A 13,824-nucleotide genomic window follows, 5' to 3' on the forward strand; every position below is an offset into this window, starting at 1 on the left:
AGGTACTCGGGTACTCAGATGAACTGTGACAGGTACTCGGGTACTCAGATGAACTGTGACAGGTACTCTGATGGGCTGTGACAGGTACTCGGGTACTCTGATGGGCTGTGACAGCTACTCGGGTACTTTGATGGGCTGTGACAGGTACTCGGGTACACTGTTGAACCGTGACAGATACTTGGGTACCATGATGGACTGTGACAGGTACTCGGGTACTCTGATGGACTTTGACAGGTACTCGGGTACCCTGATGGACTGTGACAGGTACTCGGGTACCATGATGGACTGTGACAGGTACTCGGGTACTCTGATGGACTGTGACAGGTACTCGGGTACTCTGATGGACCGTGACAGGTAGTCGGGTACCCTGATGTGCCGTGACAGGTACTCAGGCACAGCCGATCACGTGGGTAAACAGCCGGCCAATGGCTGTTTACCAGCGTCGGTGACGAGAAGTGTTCCCGGGGAACACGCCGCCACCGACGTGCACGCGCAGCGCGCTCGCGATCATGCACCGTGCACAGCCGGGGTGTAACCATGTGTGATCGGCCGTGACTTCATAACCAATGGCTGTTCACCCCGTTCGGTGGCGAGCGGTGTCTCTGTGACACGCCGCCACCGAAGAAACAGGGATACGCGCGCACGATCGCGCGCATTCCCTGTTTAAATGGGAGACCGTCATATGACGGCCTCCCGCCACAATAGGTGCGCCGCCTGGCTGTCATTGGAGGGTCGGCGGTCAGCATCTAGTTAATAAAGAAAGTGGGAATGTTCACTAAGTGAAGTGAAGCTGTATTCACATCAATAATCCAATCATGTGCAGGGTACCTTCCTGTTTTTTTTTTTTTCTTGCTATTCTCTTGCTTGCAAATTGAACATTCAACTGCTGTAAATTAGCAAAATTGTAATGATTATAAAGTTACTCACCACTTGACCATTTTGTGGATTTTTATGTGCATAAGGTGGTCCACGTATATGATTCCACATCTGTCCAGAAGTCATAGCAAACACAACACACTAATGTGAATTGAAACAAAGACAATGTGTTAATAAAACATTCATTACTAAATGTAATAAAAGAAAAATATGAATACCAGTGAAAAGGCACTTTTAATGATTATAATGATGCTTTCTGTTGAATGTATATTAAAAATATTGCTTACATACAATATTATACATGACATGACAATAGATTGTTTTGCAATGATTTTAGTAGACCTTGCATCAAAATAAGGCTCTACTTCCTTGTTAGACCCAACCCTCCATAAAAATGTACCAAAAAAAGAAAAAAACTCAGTTAAAAATATATACTCCTCTAGCTTCCACAGCCTTCTGACAAAAATGGGGAAATTCTAATGCTGCGTACACATGACCGTTTTTTCTGTCAGAATAAACTGTGGCGATTCTCCGATGGAGTTCTGACGGAGTTCCGCTGAAACGGACTTGCCTACACATGATCACACCAAAGTCTGATCGTTTAGAATGCGGTGACGTACAACACGTACAACGGGCCTAGAAAAAGGAAGTTAAAAAGGCCAGTAGCCAATAGCTGCCCTTGCGTCGTTTTTAGTCAGTCGGAACAGCATACAGACAAATGGTTTTCCCGATACAAATTGATTATGTCTGAAAGATTTAAAACATGTTCTATTTCTAGGTCCGTCAGAATTTTCGAAAAAATCTGAATATCCGATGAAATGATTCCGTCTGACTTTTTCTGCCGGAAAGTCCGACTGTGTGTACACGGCATAAGAATTCCTAATGAGATGGGCACCTGAGCACTATGCAAGAGCATCCTTTCATGGATCTGAGATCCACACCATTTCCATGATCTTGCCGTAAGATTTTCTCACCCTCTCTTAGGCACTGTGGGTAGAAGTCAGCTTATAATGTAAGTAAATGTATTTTGTTTTTTTATGTTTTTCTTTTATGTGGAAGGCATTTTTTTCATGGAGGGGCAAGGGTCTCACAAGTAAGCACATTCTGATTCAAAGTCCGCTTTAACATCAGAATTTAACCTTTTAGCTATTACCTATATGCATGTATTTTACATAGTATAATATTGTTAAGAGACTCAAAAATGTATATCTGTTAACTTCTTCCTGGTGTAAATATGCAGACACAAAGTTGCATGCATCTGTTGATTTCTCCCGGGTATAAAAAGTACACATTTGCAAAGCCATTTGAGTTTTAAGCCAAACTTATGAAGAAATAAATAACAGAAGAGGTTCCAGCTTTAAATTGATCCACTATTTTGAAGATTTAATATTTACATTTAAGTAGGGAGCATATATATTAAATCAACATGTTTAGCTGTTTGCTGGGAGTTTTGCAATATGTTTTGAATAGTATTTAGGAGGCACACCTAGATTTTTTTATTGCTAGTAAGTAGCAGGCATACATATTTTATATTATATTATTATTATATTATATTTTATATTTTAGTGAAATATTAAAATGTCATGCTATTCAGCTTGTGTTTTTTTATTATAAATATTGATTCATATCATCTATTATGAACTATGCATTTATATTGTACATCATTACTGGCTTTGAATTAAAGGGGTTTATTCCAAAGCAGGTTATTATAAAACAGGAAACGTTAGTGCAGAAACTGGACAACACATTTAGTATTATTAATTCATCTCATCCTTACACACACAAAAGACTTCTCCTGTGGGACTGTGGTATGCTGTGTGCTCTAGTAAGAATTTAAAATTCTGATTATTTATTTGCAGTAGTGCTTTCCTCATATTTCTTGTTTTTTTTCCTATGCAAAATAAATAAAAAATAGTTTGCAACATAAAACAGAAATTTCCCTTGACTACATTAACCTCCTGTGGTGCTGTTCCAGCTTTATGCACTGTGTGCAAGTTTACTAACTATTCAAGTGATACTAAATCATTCGACAAGCATTGCGGGTGATGCGGCGTTCTATGCCTCAAAGCAAAAAGGAAATTTAGCCAGCTGAATGCCTAATTCAATTATTACATTTTCAAACAGAGCAACTAACCACAGTCACTTTTAATCTGGACATGACCATAGGTCAGTGCAACAAAATTATTTTGAAAGAAATGTAGGAAATGTAATAAATTATCTTGATTCTAGTAGACAATTAAAAGACAGGAACCAAAATCTCAGCTATGCGTTCCCCGCATCTGAAGTGACCACTCAACACCATTCCAGGTTTATTTCAGTAAAACAAACCTTTCTGTGGATTATAAAATATGACTTACTGGTAATTGCATGTCAAGCAAGCTAATATTATACCACCTTTTGGATACCTTAACACATTTTTGTGTGTGCTTTGTACCACATAATGTTTGGCAGTGCAACAAAACATTGTGTATGTACATTATCCACTTTAGCCCCGGAAGGATTTACCTCCTTCCTGACCAGAGCACTTTTTGCAATTTGGCACTGCGTCATTTTAACTGACAATTGTGCAGTCGTGCGACATGGCTCCCAAACAAAATTGGCGTCCTTTTTTTCCCACAAATAGAGCGTTCTTTTGGTTGTATTTGATCACCCCTGTGGTTTTTATTTTTTGTGCTATAAACAAAAAAATAGCGACAATTTTGAAAAAAACACATTATTTCTTTTATTTATTTTTTCCACAAATTATTTTTTTATTAGATTTTGCACATAACAGCTTATACGTTCAAAACAGAAAACATTGTCTGTAGAGATTCCAGGGCATCGGCATGAAGCATGGTAATAATGTGGATATTAAGGCCATTGGGAATCCCTCTTAACAGTTCAGAACCAGAAGGGGGTTCACGTTGTCATACTTGGTAGGAAAAAAGATAGAAAAGTAAGTGAGAAATGAAGAAGAGAAAAGAAAAAAAAAAAAGGGGGACGTAAGAGTAGGAAAGGAGGAAAGATTTTAGAGAGGGGGGAAGAGTACCGAAGGAAGAGGGAAAAGAAGGGCGGAGAGAATGGAGAGCAAGAAAAGGAACAGGGGATGGAAAAGGGTAGGGGCAAGGGGGGTATAGTTGCTATACAGGCCCATAGGCAATACGGTCCGGAGCGGGCTAACCACCTCTGTATATTCCGGCAGCAACTAATGCTTAAGTGCCATAAGTCTGAAAGAGTTGTGTTGATTTAAAGTGGGTCCAACAGGCCCATGTTGTTGTAAATTTTTGAATACGTTCCTGAGAAATATGTACTAGTTCTTCTATTTCCTCTATCCTGGAAATCCTCAAAAACCATTCGCCTATTGTTGGAGTGTGTGTGGGTTCCTTTCGCCTTCTTACACCTCCAGCGTGTATCTGGAATGGATGAGGAAAACTTATGTAGAAGTGAAGGAGTCCTATACCAACGTGTTTCAATTTTATAACAGTTTTCCTGGATGGCAACATTAAGAGATCCCTTGTGGACGTATTCATTGATAAGGCCCTAATTGTCGTCTGTACGGGGAGCCTGAAGGTCACGTTCCCAAGCTACGCGAGCTGGGTCCGGATAACTAGGGACTTCATCCATAAGTATCTCATAGATACCGGAGATCAGGTGTCTTTGTGGGGGGAGGCGCGTGCAGATCAATTCAAATGGAGTCAGGTGTCTTGTCCATGTCTCTGTCATTGCCTGAGTGGAGAGAAAATGTCGGATCTGTCTATATGTCCAGAATGGAAAAGAATTGGAAGGGGATGTCGCTACTAAATCCTCATAGGGGCGAGGAGCTCCTCGGGCAAAGAATTGATGAACTAGAATTTCCTCCTGTGGCCACTCCTGTCTAAGAAATGAGGATGAGATACCCGGCGTAAAGCCAGGGTTCCCCCTTAAGGGTGTCAGGGGAGCGGGCACAGAGGAAAGCACAGCCGATTTTGTTGCCTTTCTAAAGGCTTCTAAAGATGGGTAGATGATTGGGTGTGCCCCGACCTCTATGGGCCAAAGTCGGGAGGGAACCCAGGGCAAGGACCTAAGAGGGAGATGGGTAAAAGATTTCTCCAGTGTCACCCAGATCTTACCAGCCTCATGAATGCGCCAATCGACAAGTCGAATAAGGTGGCTCGCCAAGTAATAGTTATATAGGTCTGGTAGCCCAATACCACCTCTAGGTTTGGGGCATATTAAACATGTATATTTAATGCGTGGCGGGGAGTTTCTCCATATAAACAATGAAGATGCTGACTTGTATGTTGCAAAGAAGGATACTGGGAGGCTGATGGGAATGCATTGGATGAGATATAGGAGTCGTGGTAGCACTATCATTTTCAAGAGGGCTGACCTGCCGAACCATGAGACATAAAGGTTCCCCCAGTCTTTCAAGTTTTGTTGGGCTTTTTTCAGGGCTATCAGGAAATTTTGCGTTGTATAGGTTAGTCAATTTTGTTGTGATTTGAACGCCTAGATAGGTAATGGCTTTCTGATTCCACAAGAAGGGAAAGGATTCCTGACAGCGTGCTACTTCTGTTACGGGTAGGGAGACATTTAAGGCATGGGATTTCACGTAATTAATCTTTAGGTGTGACAGGGTTCCGAAATGTTCTATATCTTTCAGCTGGTTGGGAATAGAGGTAAGGGGGGAGGTGAGGGACAGCAGAATATCATCTGCAAAGGCAGCTACTTTGTATTCCCTATCCTGTATCCAGAGGCCTTTTATGTCGGGATTATCTCTTAATTTATTGAGGAAGGGTTCTAATATTAGGACAAAGATTAACGGGGACAGGGGGCAGCCCTGGCGTGTTCCGTTACCTATGGAGAAGGCGTCCGATAGGTGGCCATTAACTCTCACACTCGCACTCGGAGAAGAGTATAGCGCTGATATGAGCCAGCATGCGAGATTGGAGGCCCACTGCCTTCAAGGTCTCGTGCATGTAGTCCCAGGCCACTCTATCGAATGCCTTCTCAGCGTCTAAAGACAGGAAGAAACCCTGAGTGTTGGATGTTGAAAGCCAGTGATGAAGGTTTAGATCTCTGATAGTGTTGTCCCTAGCCTCCCTTCCAGGGATAAGGTTGGGTAAAAGTGGGGATAGCCTATTCGCTAGAATTTTGGCATAAATTTTGATATCTACGTTCAAGAGGGAAATGGATCTGTAATTCTGTACTTGTGTGTTGTCCTTTCCTTCTTTCGGTATAGTTTCGGTATAGATTCAGTTCGCATTGTATACAAGTATTTCATTCATTCATTAAACCGTAATGTGGGCCTCTAGCATGCGTCCAACTGAGGTCCTAGGGTTTAAAGGCAGTTATTAGCTTTGGTGACAGTACGGTGGAGAAGTATTTATAATATTGCAACGTAAACCCGTCAGGGCCTGGGCTCTTTCCCGTTTTCATCTGCTTTAATGCGTTCTGGAGCTCTTACATGGAAAGAGGCCACTCCATGTCCACAGCTTGCTCACCTGAGAGAGCATTTGGGCAGTATTGAGTTAGAAAATTCCTGATGGCTACTGTCCTCTCATTTATCCGACCTGGGTTCCGGGTGTTAGGTTGTAAATTGTATAATTTCTTGTAGTAATTCTCAAAACATTTTGCGATGTCCTCATTTTTAAAGAAGGGTGTGCCCTGTGGACTCTGGATCTGGTGTATAGTGTTGGAGGGTCTAGAGGCTTTTACTACTCTAGCTAGTAGTTGCCCACACTTATTGACCTGCTCGTAAAAGACTCTCTGATGAAGAACATAGTGACGTATCGTGCGTTTCCCTAACTCTTCCAGTAGCAGGGAGAGTGTGTGAGACAGTTCTTGTAAAGAGCGCTGTGATTGAGAATGTTTATGTGAGGCTTCCAGGTGTTTAATTCTGTCTATTAGTTTTAGTATAGATTCCTGGTGTTTTCTTTTGACTTTCGCTGCTTGTGTTAATAGTTCCCCCCGTATGACACACTTGTGTGCCTCCCACAGAGTGATTGGGGATGCAACTGTCGAGGCATTGTCTAAAATATTCCCGGATTCGGGATTCTAAGCGTGTGGCAAATTCCACGTCTTTGAGTAATGCAGAATTTAATCGCCAGGTTTTAGATCTTGGGGCTGAGTCTTGAAAGGTCAGGGAGACCATAATAGGGTGGTGGTCCGACAGGTACATTGGTTCTATCGTCAAATGTGTAAGATAGGTCAGGTCAGGTTGGGAGAGGAAAAAGTAGTCTATGCAGGAATATTTTTGGAATGGGTTGGAATAGAAAGTGTAGTCTTTAACCGTGGGAAACAACGTACGCCATGTATCATGTACTTCTAGGTCCTGTAGCCGTAATTTAATTTGCCGGAGGGCCCGGTAGGGCAGTGTTGAGGTGCCGGATGAGGTATCAATGTCTGGGTTCAGTGGGACATTAAAGTCTCCCCCGAGGAGGACTATGCCTTCCCGGAAGGAGAGTAGAAGGTCACGAGCTTTCTAAAGAAAGAAACTTGATGTTCATTCGGGGCATAAATATTCGCTAATGTTAGTGGTTTTGAAGCGTATCGGTCTTTAATAAAGACGAATCTGCCCTCCGGATCCACCAGTGAGTCTGAAATTTGAAAGGGCGTGTGCCTGGATATTAAGATGGAAGCTCCTGTAGTTTCTGCAGAAGGGTTTGAGGAGTGGATAGCTGTGTGGTAAACATGGTTAGTGAGCTTGGGAATGGAATTCGAGCAGAAGTGTGTTTCTTGCAGAAAAATAAACTGAGCTTTGTGTTTAGTAAGGGCGGACATAACCTGCGATCATTTTTCGGGGACATTTAAACCTTTAACATTGAGCGACACACACTTCAACGAGAGAGAACCGTGTAGCTGCGGGTCCGTCTGCTTGGTATGAGGAGATCCAAGGGCAAAGCTACGAGCTTCTAAGTACACTTGTTCAATGCATAAAGAAGTGCCTCTCTATACCGAGGTGGCTGCCCTGAGGGGTGGGTAAGTGTGACTAGGGGGAGGGCACGTATCAGAAGGGATGAGAGATGGAGAGGAAGATTAAAAGAGAAAAAAAAAGAAAAAAAAACAAACAAAAAAAATAAAGAAAAGGGGGGAGAGGGAAGAGTGAGAAAGAAGAGACAGTGAGGACAAGAAAGAGGGGAGGGGGTAGAAACAGACAGAGACAGATGACCCAAGAGGCGAGGGTGGAAAAAAAAGGGGGGGAGAGAGGATCGTGAGCACCACGAGGTGTAGAACAAAGAAGGTTACCAGAGGTGGAGACGGAAACACCGCTCCACCTGGGAGATAATGAGCTGGAGGGTCAGCGGTCCAGTTTCATAGATCCGCTGCAGGGGGACACTGAGAATGTCTGGGCGCATCTGCTGCCACAATCTGGAGGAGCTAGAGAACAGTAGCTGAGTGGGGAACAATAGAGTATAAGACAGGGAGAGGTAGGGGAACCAGATTGAACAATATAAGATAAACCCATTACTTCCAATACAAAAAACAAGGAACAAAAAAGAAAAACCAGAAGGAAATAGATCAACATTATCACCAGCCTGCAAGTGTCATACAATATATCGCAAGAGGGGTACTATACTGCGACAATTAACTGCTCTCGAGAGAAGGCTTGATTCTAATACCCGAAACATAGTCTAGCCAGTGGCCCCTGTAAAGGAAACAAAAAAAAAGGGGGGGGGGGTGGGGGTTCAGCCGGATCAGTAGTGGGGGTGGACTGGCATCGTAGGGGGCGGGTAATATACCCATATATGTTTATGAGAAGACAGTCAAGTCCATCCTGGGCTCAGCTGAACCAGTAAGCACGGCCCTGGGTGGAAGCGAGTGCCCTAACAAAGTTATCCTGGGGATTCCGGGACAGGGGCCACGGGTCCAGATCCAAGTTTGTACTGAGGTCCCTTAGAAATTGAGATGTACCATATCTATTAGAATGGGGGGCGTAGTAAGGTTGTCACCGTGCTATATCTAAAAACATTAGGACTCTTAAGCCCTCCCCTCCTCAACAAGTCAGGGACCCAATAGCTGAGATCCCTCCCCCGCAGCTATGAGATAAACAGGAAACTCAAAGAAAATTTTTTGGTAGGCAGATGTGCGTGCAGGCCAAAGGAGCCCTTTACACCTGTGATCTATTCCTGAATAGGCCTGTATTGCTAGATTCATAATAATATTGGTGTACCCCAATATGGGAGTGCTTTCAGGTGTGTGATTGGGCAGCTTTCAAGCACCATTGCATCGCCAATCCATGGGGTAGGCAAGGCCAAAAAGGTCCATTACACATAAGCAGGTGTAGTTATCAGATATATAAAAAAAAAAATTGTAAAAAAAAGGGGGGGGGGGATTTCAAGTCTTACTCTTCATTCTTCTTTCCCTCTTCTTCCAGTGGGGGAGGGAAGAGTACCTGGAGGTAGGGTAGTTGATGCCATAAATAAGGGCCTCCACTAAGTCCCAAGGCTCGCGGGTATCCCTGTGGTGATCAAGTCCACGGGTCCCGCGTGCACGGTCACGGACTTTGCAGCAGGCGAGAAATTCAAAGTAACTTACGGGTACGTTACTTTGTCCAGCTGTGCCCTTCTGCCGATGTATACATGCCGACATCGGTCGGCAAGTGGTTAAAGCGTGTTGCTTTTTTTTTTGAATGGCACTTCAATGGCCAAAAAATGTGCACCTGTGTGTTGGAAAAAAAAGAAGGAAGGTGCTTTTTCGCCAATCAAAACTTTCACATAAGTGTGAAAGGGGCCCTAAATCCTAGAGATCATACTAACTATCTTATGACATGTGGTGTAGTTCTGTAAGTTTTAAAAGTTCTGTATTTCTTGAACAATTTGAATTGTAGTTAAACAGCCAGATGGCACCCTTATTAGTGCAGAACTGTATTTCCTTCTGTTTATGCAGAATATTGCTGCTCCCACTGTCAATAAGACAGTGAAGAGCATTAACTAAAGACACAGAGCTGATTGAAGTGGCTCTATGTCATCTGTGATGACCATTCACAGTGATTACCAATATAAACTGTGTTGTACTATTTACATTGGTGAGCCCTCCCCTCTCTCTCATAGAAAGGAGAGAAAGGAGGATTTATTGAATGAATCAATTCATTAAATCCTCCAGCTACAGCAGAGAAGGCTACAATCAAAGGGTAACAAGGAGGGTGGGTAGGGTTTAAAAGGCGGCATAGAATTGTTTTGGGGGATTTGAAAGGGACACTGGCTGCAATAATTGTGGTATTTATTTCTTGGGGGGGTTATAAAAGTGATTTAGTTTTATTCATGACTTCTGCATACAACGCAAATGCAGTGAAATACAATTTTAACCTCTCAACACTAATACAAGAAAACGTGCACTTGGCTTCAGCGCGTGACTAAATACCAGCATGGTTCTTCATTTCCAAAAACTTGGGGTGTCCACTTTGCATAAGGAGGGCATTATGGGGGTGTTTGTACTGTCCTGCCATTTTTATTTAATATAGTTTATGCTAGAAAGAAATTTAATCATTTTGCAGTTTCCTTTTCCTTTATATATTAACAAATTAAAAACACAGTGATTATTACATACTACCAAAAGAAAGCTCTATCTATTGCAATTAAAGATGTAAAAGTTTTTTGGGTATAGTGTTGCATTACCCAGTAATTTTCAGTCAAAGCATCACAGCACTGAAACTGAAAATGGCCTGAAGAGGTGGAGGATGTACAAAAAACTGGTGCTGAAGTGGATAAAACTCACAGTACTGGTGCAACAACATGGTGAAAAATAGGTAGGGAATAACCCAGAATGTGATTACAAAAAAGTACTTCTGGCAAGTCCCATGTGGTACTGTATATTTTCAGTTTATGTTTCCTGGTGACATCCTTTGCCTAAGAAGTGTCCAAACCTCACTGGAAGATAACCTAAAGTGATTGTAAGGCTTTGTTTTCTTCTTTAAATAACAAACATGTCATACTTACCTCCACAGTGCAGTTCGTTTTGCACAGAGTGGCCCTGATCCTCAACTTCTGGGGTCCCCCGGCGGCGCTGGTAGCTGCTCCCCACATTGTATAACCCCTGGAAGAAGTACTCTCCTGGGGGGGGGGGTCACCTTGTGGGTGCACTCCTGAGTCCAGCATTTGCGTCCATAGACACAGAATGCCAGACTTGGCCCTGCCCCCTGGTCCCCGCATCATTGGATTTAATAGACAGCAGCAGGAACCAATGGCTGCGCTGCTATCAATCTATCCAATCAAGAGCTGAGATAATGCGCAGAGGGGAAGAGCGCGTCTCCAGCGTGGGAGTTACAGGACTCAGGTGAGTAAAACGGGGGGACTGGGGGGCCGGTCAGTGACAGAATTTTTTTCACCTTAATGTATAGGATGCACTAAGGTGAAAAACATGAGGGTTTACAAACCCCTTTAAAGTGTAAGTAAACCCCCCTATCGTTTTCAGCGAATCTGTCATCTTTGCCTCTGTTTAATCTACAACTGCCATGATGCTTTACATGTGATCAGTTATGACACCAGCCATTGGAAGGTTTGACAGTTTGGCTGCAAGCACAACCAATGGGAGTGTTAAATTCCCGGCATGTACCCTAAATAAAACTGTTTTATGTATGGGTTTACTTCCGCTTTAAAGTGATTCTAAATTCTAAACATTGTTTAGGCAGTGATTTTAGTCCCTCGCCCCATTTACCTGAGCTCTCATTCAATCCAGCGCTGTGCTTGTCTGTAGCTATTCCCTCCTTTCACTTCCATGTCTCACTGGGTTTGTTGGGGCACTGAAGCCATTGGCTCCCAGTGCTGTCAATCAAAGCCAGTGAGGGGTGGGGCTTGGGAGCGAGTGTGCATGAATGTCCCCATGTGAGGCGGCTTCCTGTGGGGGCACTGGACAGATAGGAGCAGCCAGCAGCACCACCGGGGGAAACCAAGAAGTAGACATTTGGGACCCCTATGTGCAATTCCATTGCACAGAGCAGGTAAGTATAGAGATGTTTGGTATTTAACCACTTGCCAACCGCTGTCGGCATATATACGTCAGCAGAATGGCACGGCAGGGCAAAGTAACGTACGGGTACATTACTTTGAATTTCCTGCCTTGCGCGCGCGCCTTCCGCAAGCTCTTAGGCCTCTCCCGCGGGACCCACAGACTCAATCGCCGCGGGGATACCTAAAATCATGTCACAGAGCTTGAGAACGGGGAGATGCCGAAGCAAACAGCATCTCCCCATTCTGCCTAATGACAGGACACTGATCATCTGCTCCCAATGTCATTGGGAGCAGCGATCAGTTTAGACGTCACACACAGACATCCAGACAGTTAAAAACACTCCCCTAGGACACACTTAACCACTCCCCCCCCAGTTGTTAACCCCTTCACTACCAGTGAAATTTTTACAGTAATCAATGCAATTTTGAAGCATTGATCGCTGTATTAATGCCAATGGTCCCAAATATGTGTCAAAATTGTCCAATGTGTCCGCCATAATGTCGCAGTCACGATAAAAATCGCTGATTGCCATAAAATTGTCCAATAATTTGTACTCGCTATAACTTTTGCGCAAACCAATCAATAAACGCTTATTGCGTTTGTTTCTTTTTTTTACCAAAAATATGTAGAAGAATACATATCGGCCTAAACTGAGGAAAATTTTTTTTTTTTATATATTTTGGGGATATTTATTATAGCAAAAAGTAAAACATAATGCTTTTTTTCAAAACTGTCGCTATTTTTTTGTTTATAGCGCAAAAAATAAAAACTGCAAGGGTGATCAAATACCACCAAAAGAACGCTCTATTTGTGGGAAAAACAGGACACCAATTTTGTTTGGGAGCCACGTCGCACGACTGCGCAATTGTCAGTTAAAGCAAAACGGTGCCGAATCGCAAAAAGTGCTCTTGTCAGAAAGGGGTAAATTCTTCCGGGGGTGAAGTGGTTAAAAAAGAAAAGGTCCTTTACAACCACTTTAAAGCTTAGCTCAAGGCAAAACTAATATGTAAATAGTGCATTGTGCATTAATTATATTACTCCTCAGTCTTCATTGCAAACACCTCTCCCTGAGCCCTTCTGAAGTGTCAAACTCACAATTTCCTCTCTGACACAATTTTATTTCCTGCCCTGGAGACTGGGCATTTTCCGTTTCTTATTATCTTCTTCGGCACTGGTTCCCTCACCACACCCATAAGTTCTCCTGCCCCTGAAGCCTATGAGAGAGGACCTGGCTTCTGGAAGTGTTTCGTCCATCAATTATGCCGCTTGATCACACGATCTGAGTTTTCGTCTGAAAAATCTTGGATGGTTTTTCCGACGGAACTCCGCTCAAGCTTGGCTTGCAAACACACAGTCACACAAAAGTCCTCTGAACTTTTGCCCGTTAAGAACGTGGTGAACAAAACTATGATGAGCCAAGAAAATTAAGTTCATGCATGCTTCCGAGCATGCGTCAAATTGTTTCTGAGAATGCATAGGACTTTTGCGTGTCGAAATTGCTACAGATGATAAGAATTTCCGATCTGAACTTTTTCCATTGGAAAAATAGAGAACCTGCTCTCAGTCTTTTGCTTGCAGAAATTCCAAAAGTGGAGCATACACACGGTCGGAATTTCTGACCAAAAGCTCTCATTGGACTTTTGCTGGTGGGATTTCCGATCATGTGTATAGGGCTTACGAGTTATTCACATCATCATATGCTGTTAATTTGAGGGGGGTGGGAAGGGGCATTTGCTAATATCCTAGCAAGCTTTTAGAGATGTGCAACACAAGTTGCCTCCACTAGCAATCAAATTACACTATACATAGGTTGAGGTGAATATAAAGTTTCTTGCCGTAAATATTGAATTTTGCATGCTATATGCTCCATGTAATGTTCTCAGTGCATCCTTGCCTGCCTGTTTGCCCACTAGGGCCATGGGTAGGAAGCTCTGTGTTGGAACTTACAATAGGCTAAGGACCTTCTCCTGCCACCATATGACTGAGCTCAGGCCTGATGACTAGCTGCTCAGATACTGTGTATAGAGCATAGTGGGAGAA

General features: G+C 43.1%; 1 protein-coding gene across 1 annotated transcript in view; it reads right to left on the bottom strand.

The window, feature by feature from the left end:
• Positions 1-13,824, bottom strand: part of TUSC3 (tumor suppressor candidate 3) — a 384,734-nt gene that overhangs the window by 76,632 nt on the left and 294,278 nt on the right. The window contains exon 6 of the mRNA XM_077477420.1: positions 928-1,017. Coding sequence (XP_077333546.1) covers positions 928-1,017 — 90 coding nt within the window. The remainder of the gene's footprint in view (positions 1-927; positions 1,018-13,824) is intronic.

This window comes from Lithobates pipiens, unplaced genomic scaffold (assembly GCF_037356315.1).
Source record: "Lithobates pipiens isolate NorthernLeopardFrog02 unplaced genomic scaffold, aLitPip1_a1.2 Scaffold_13, whole genome shotgun sequence".
Lineage (NCBI taxonomy): Eukaryota > Metazoa > Chordata > Amphibia > Anura > Ranidae > Lithobates > Lithobates pipiens.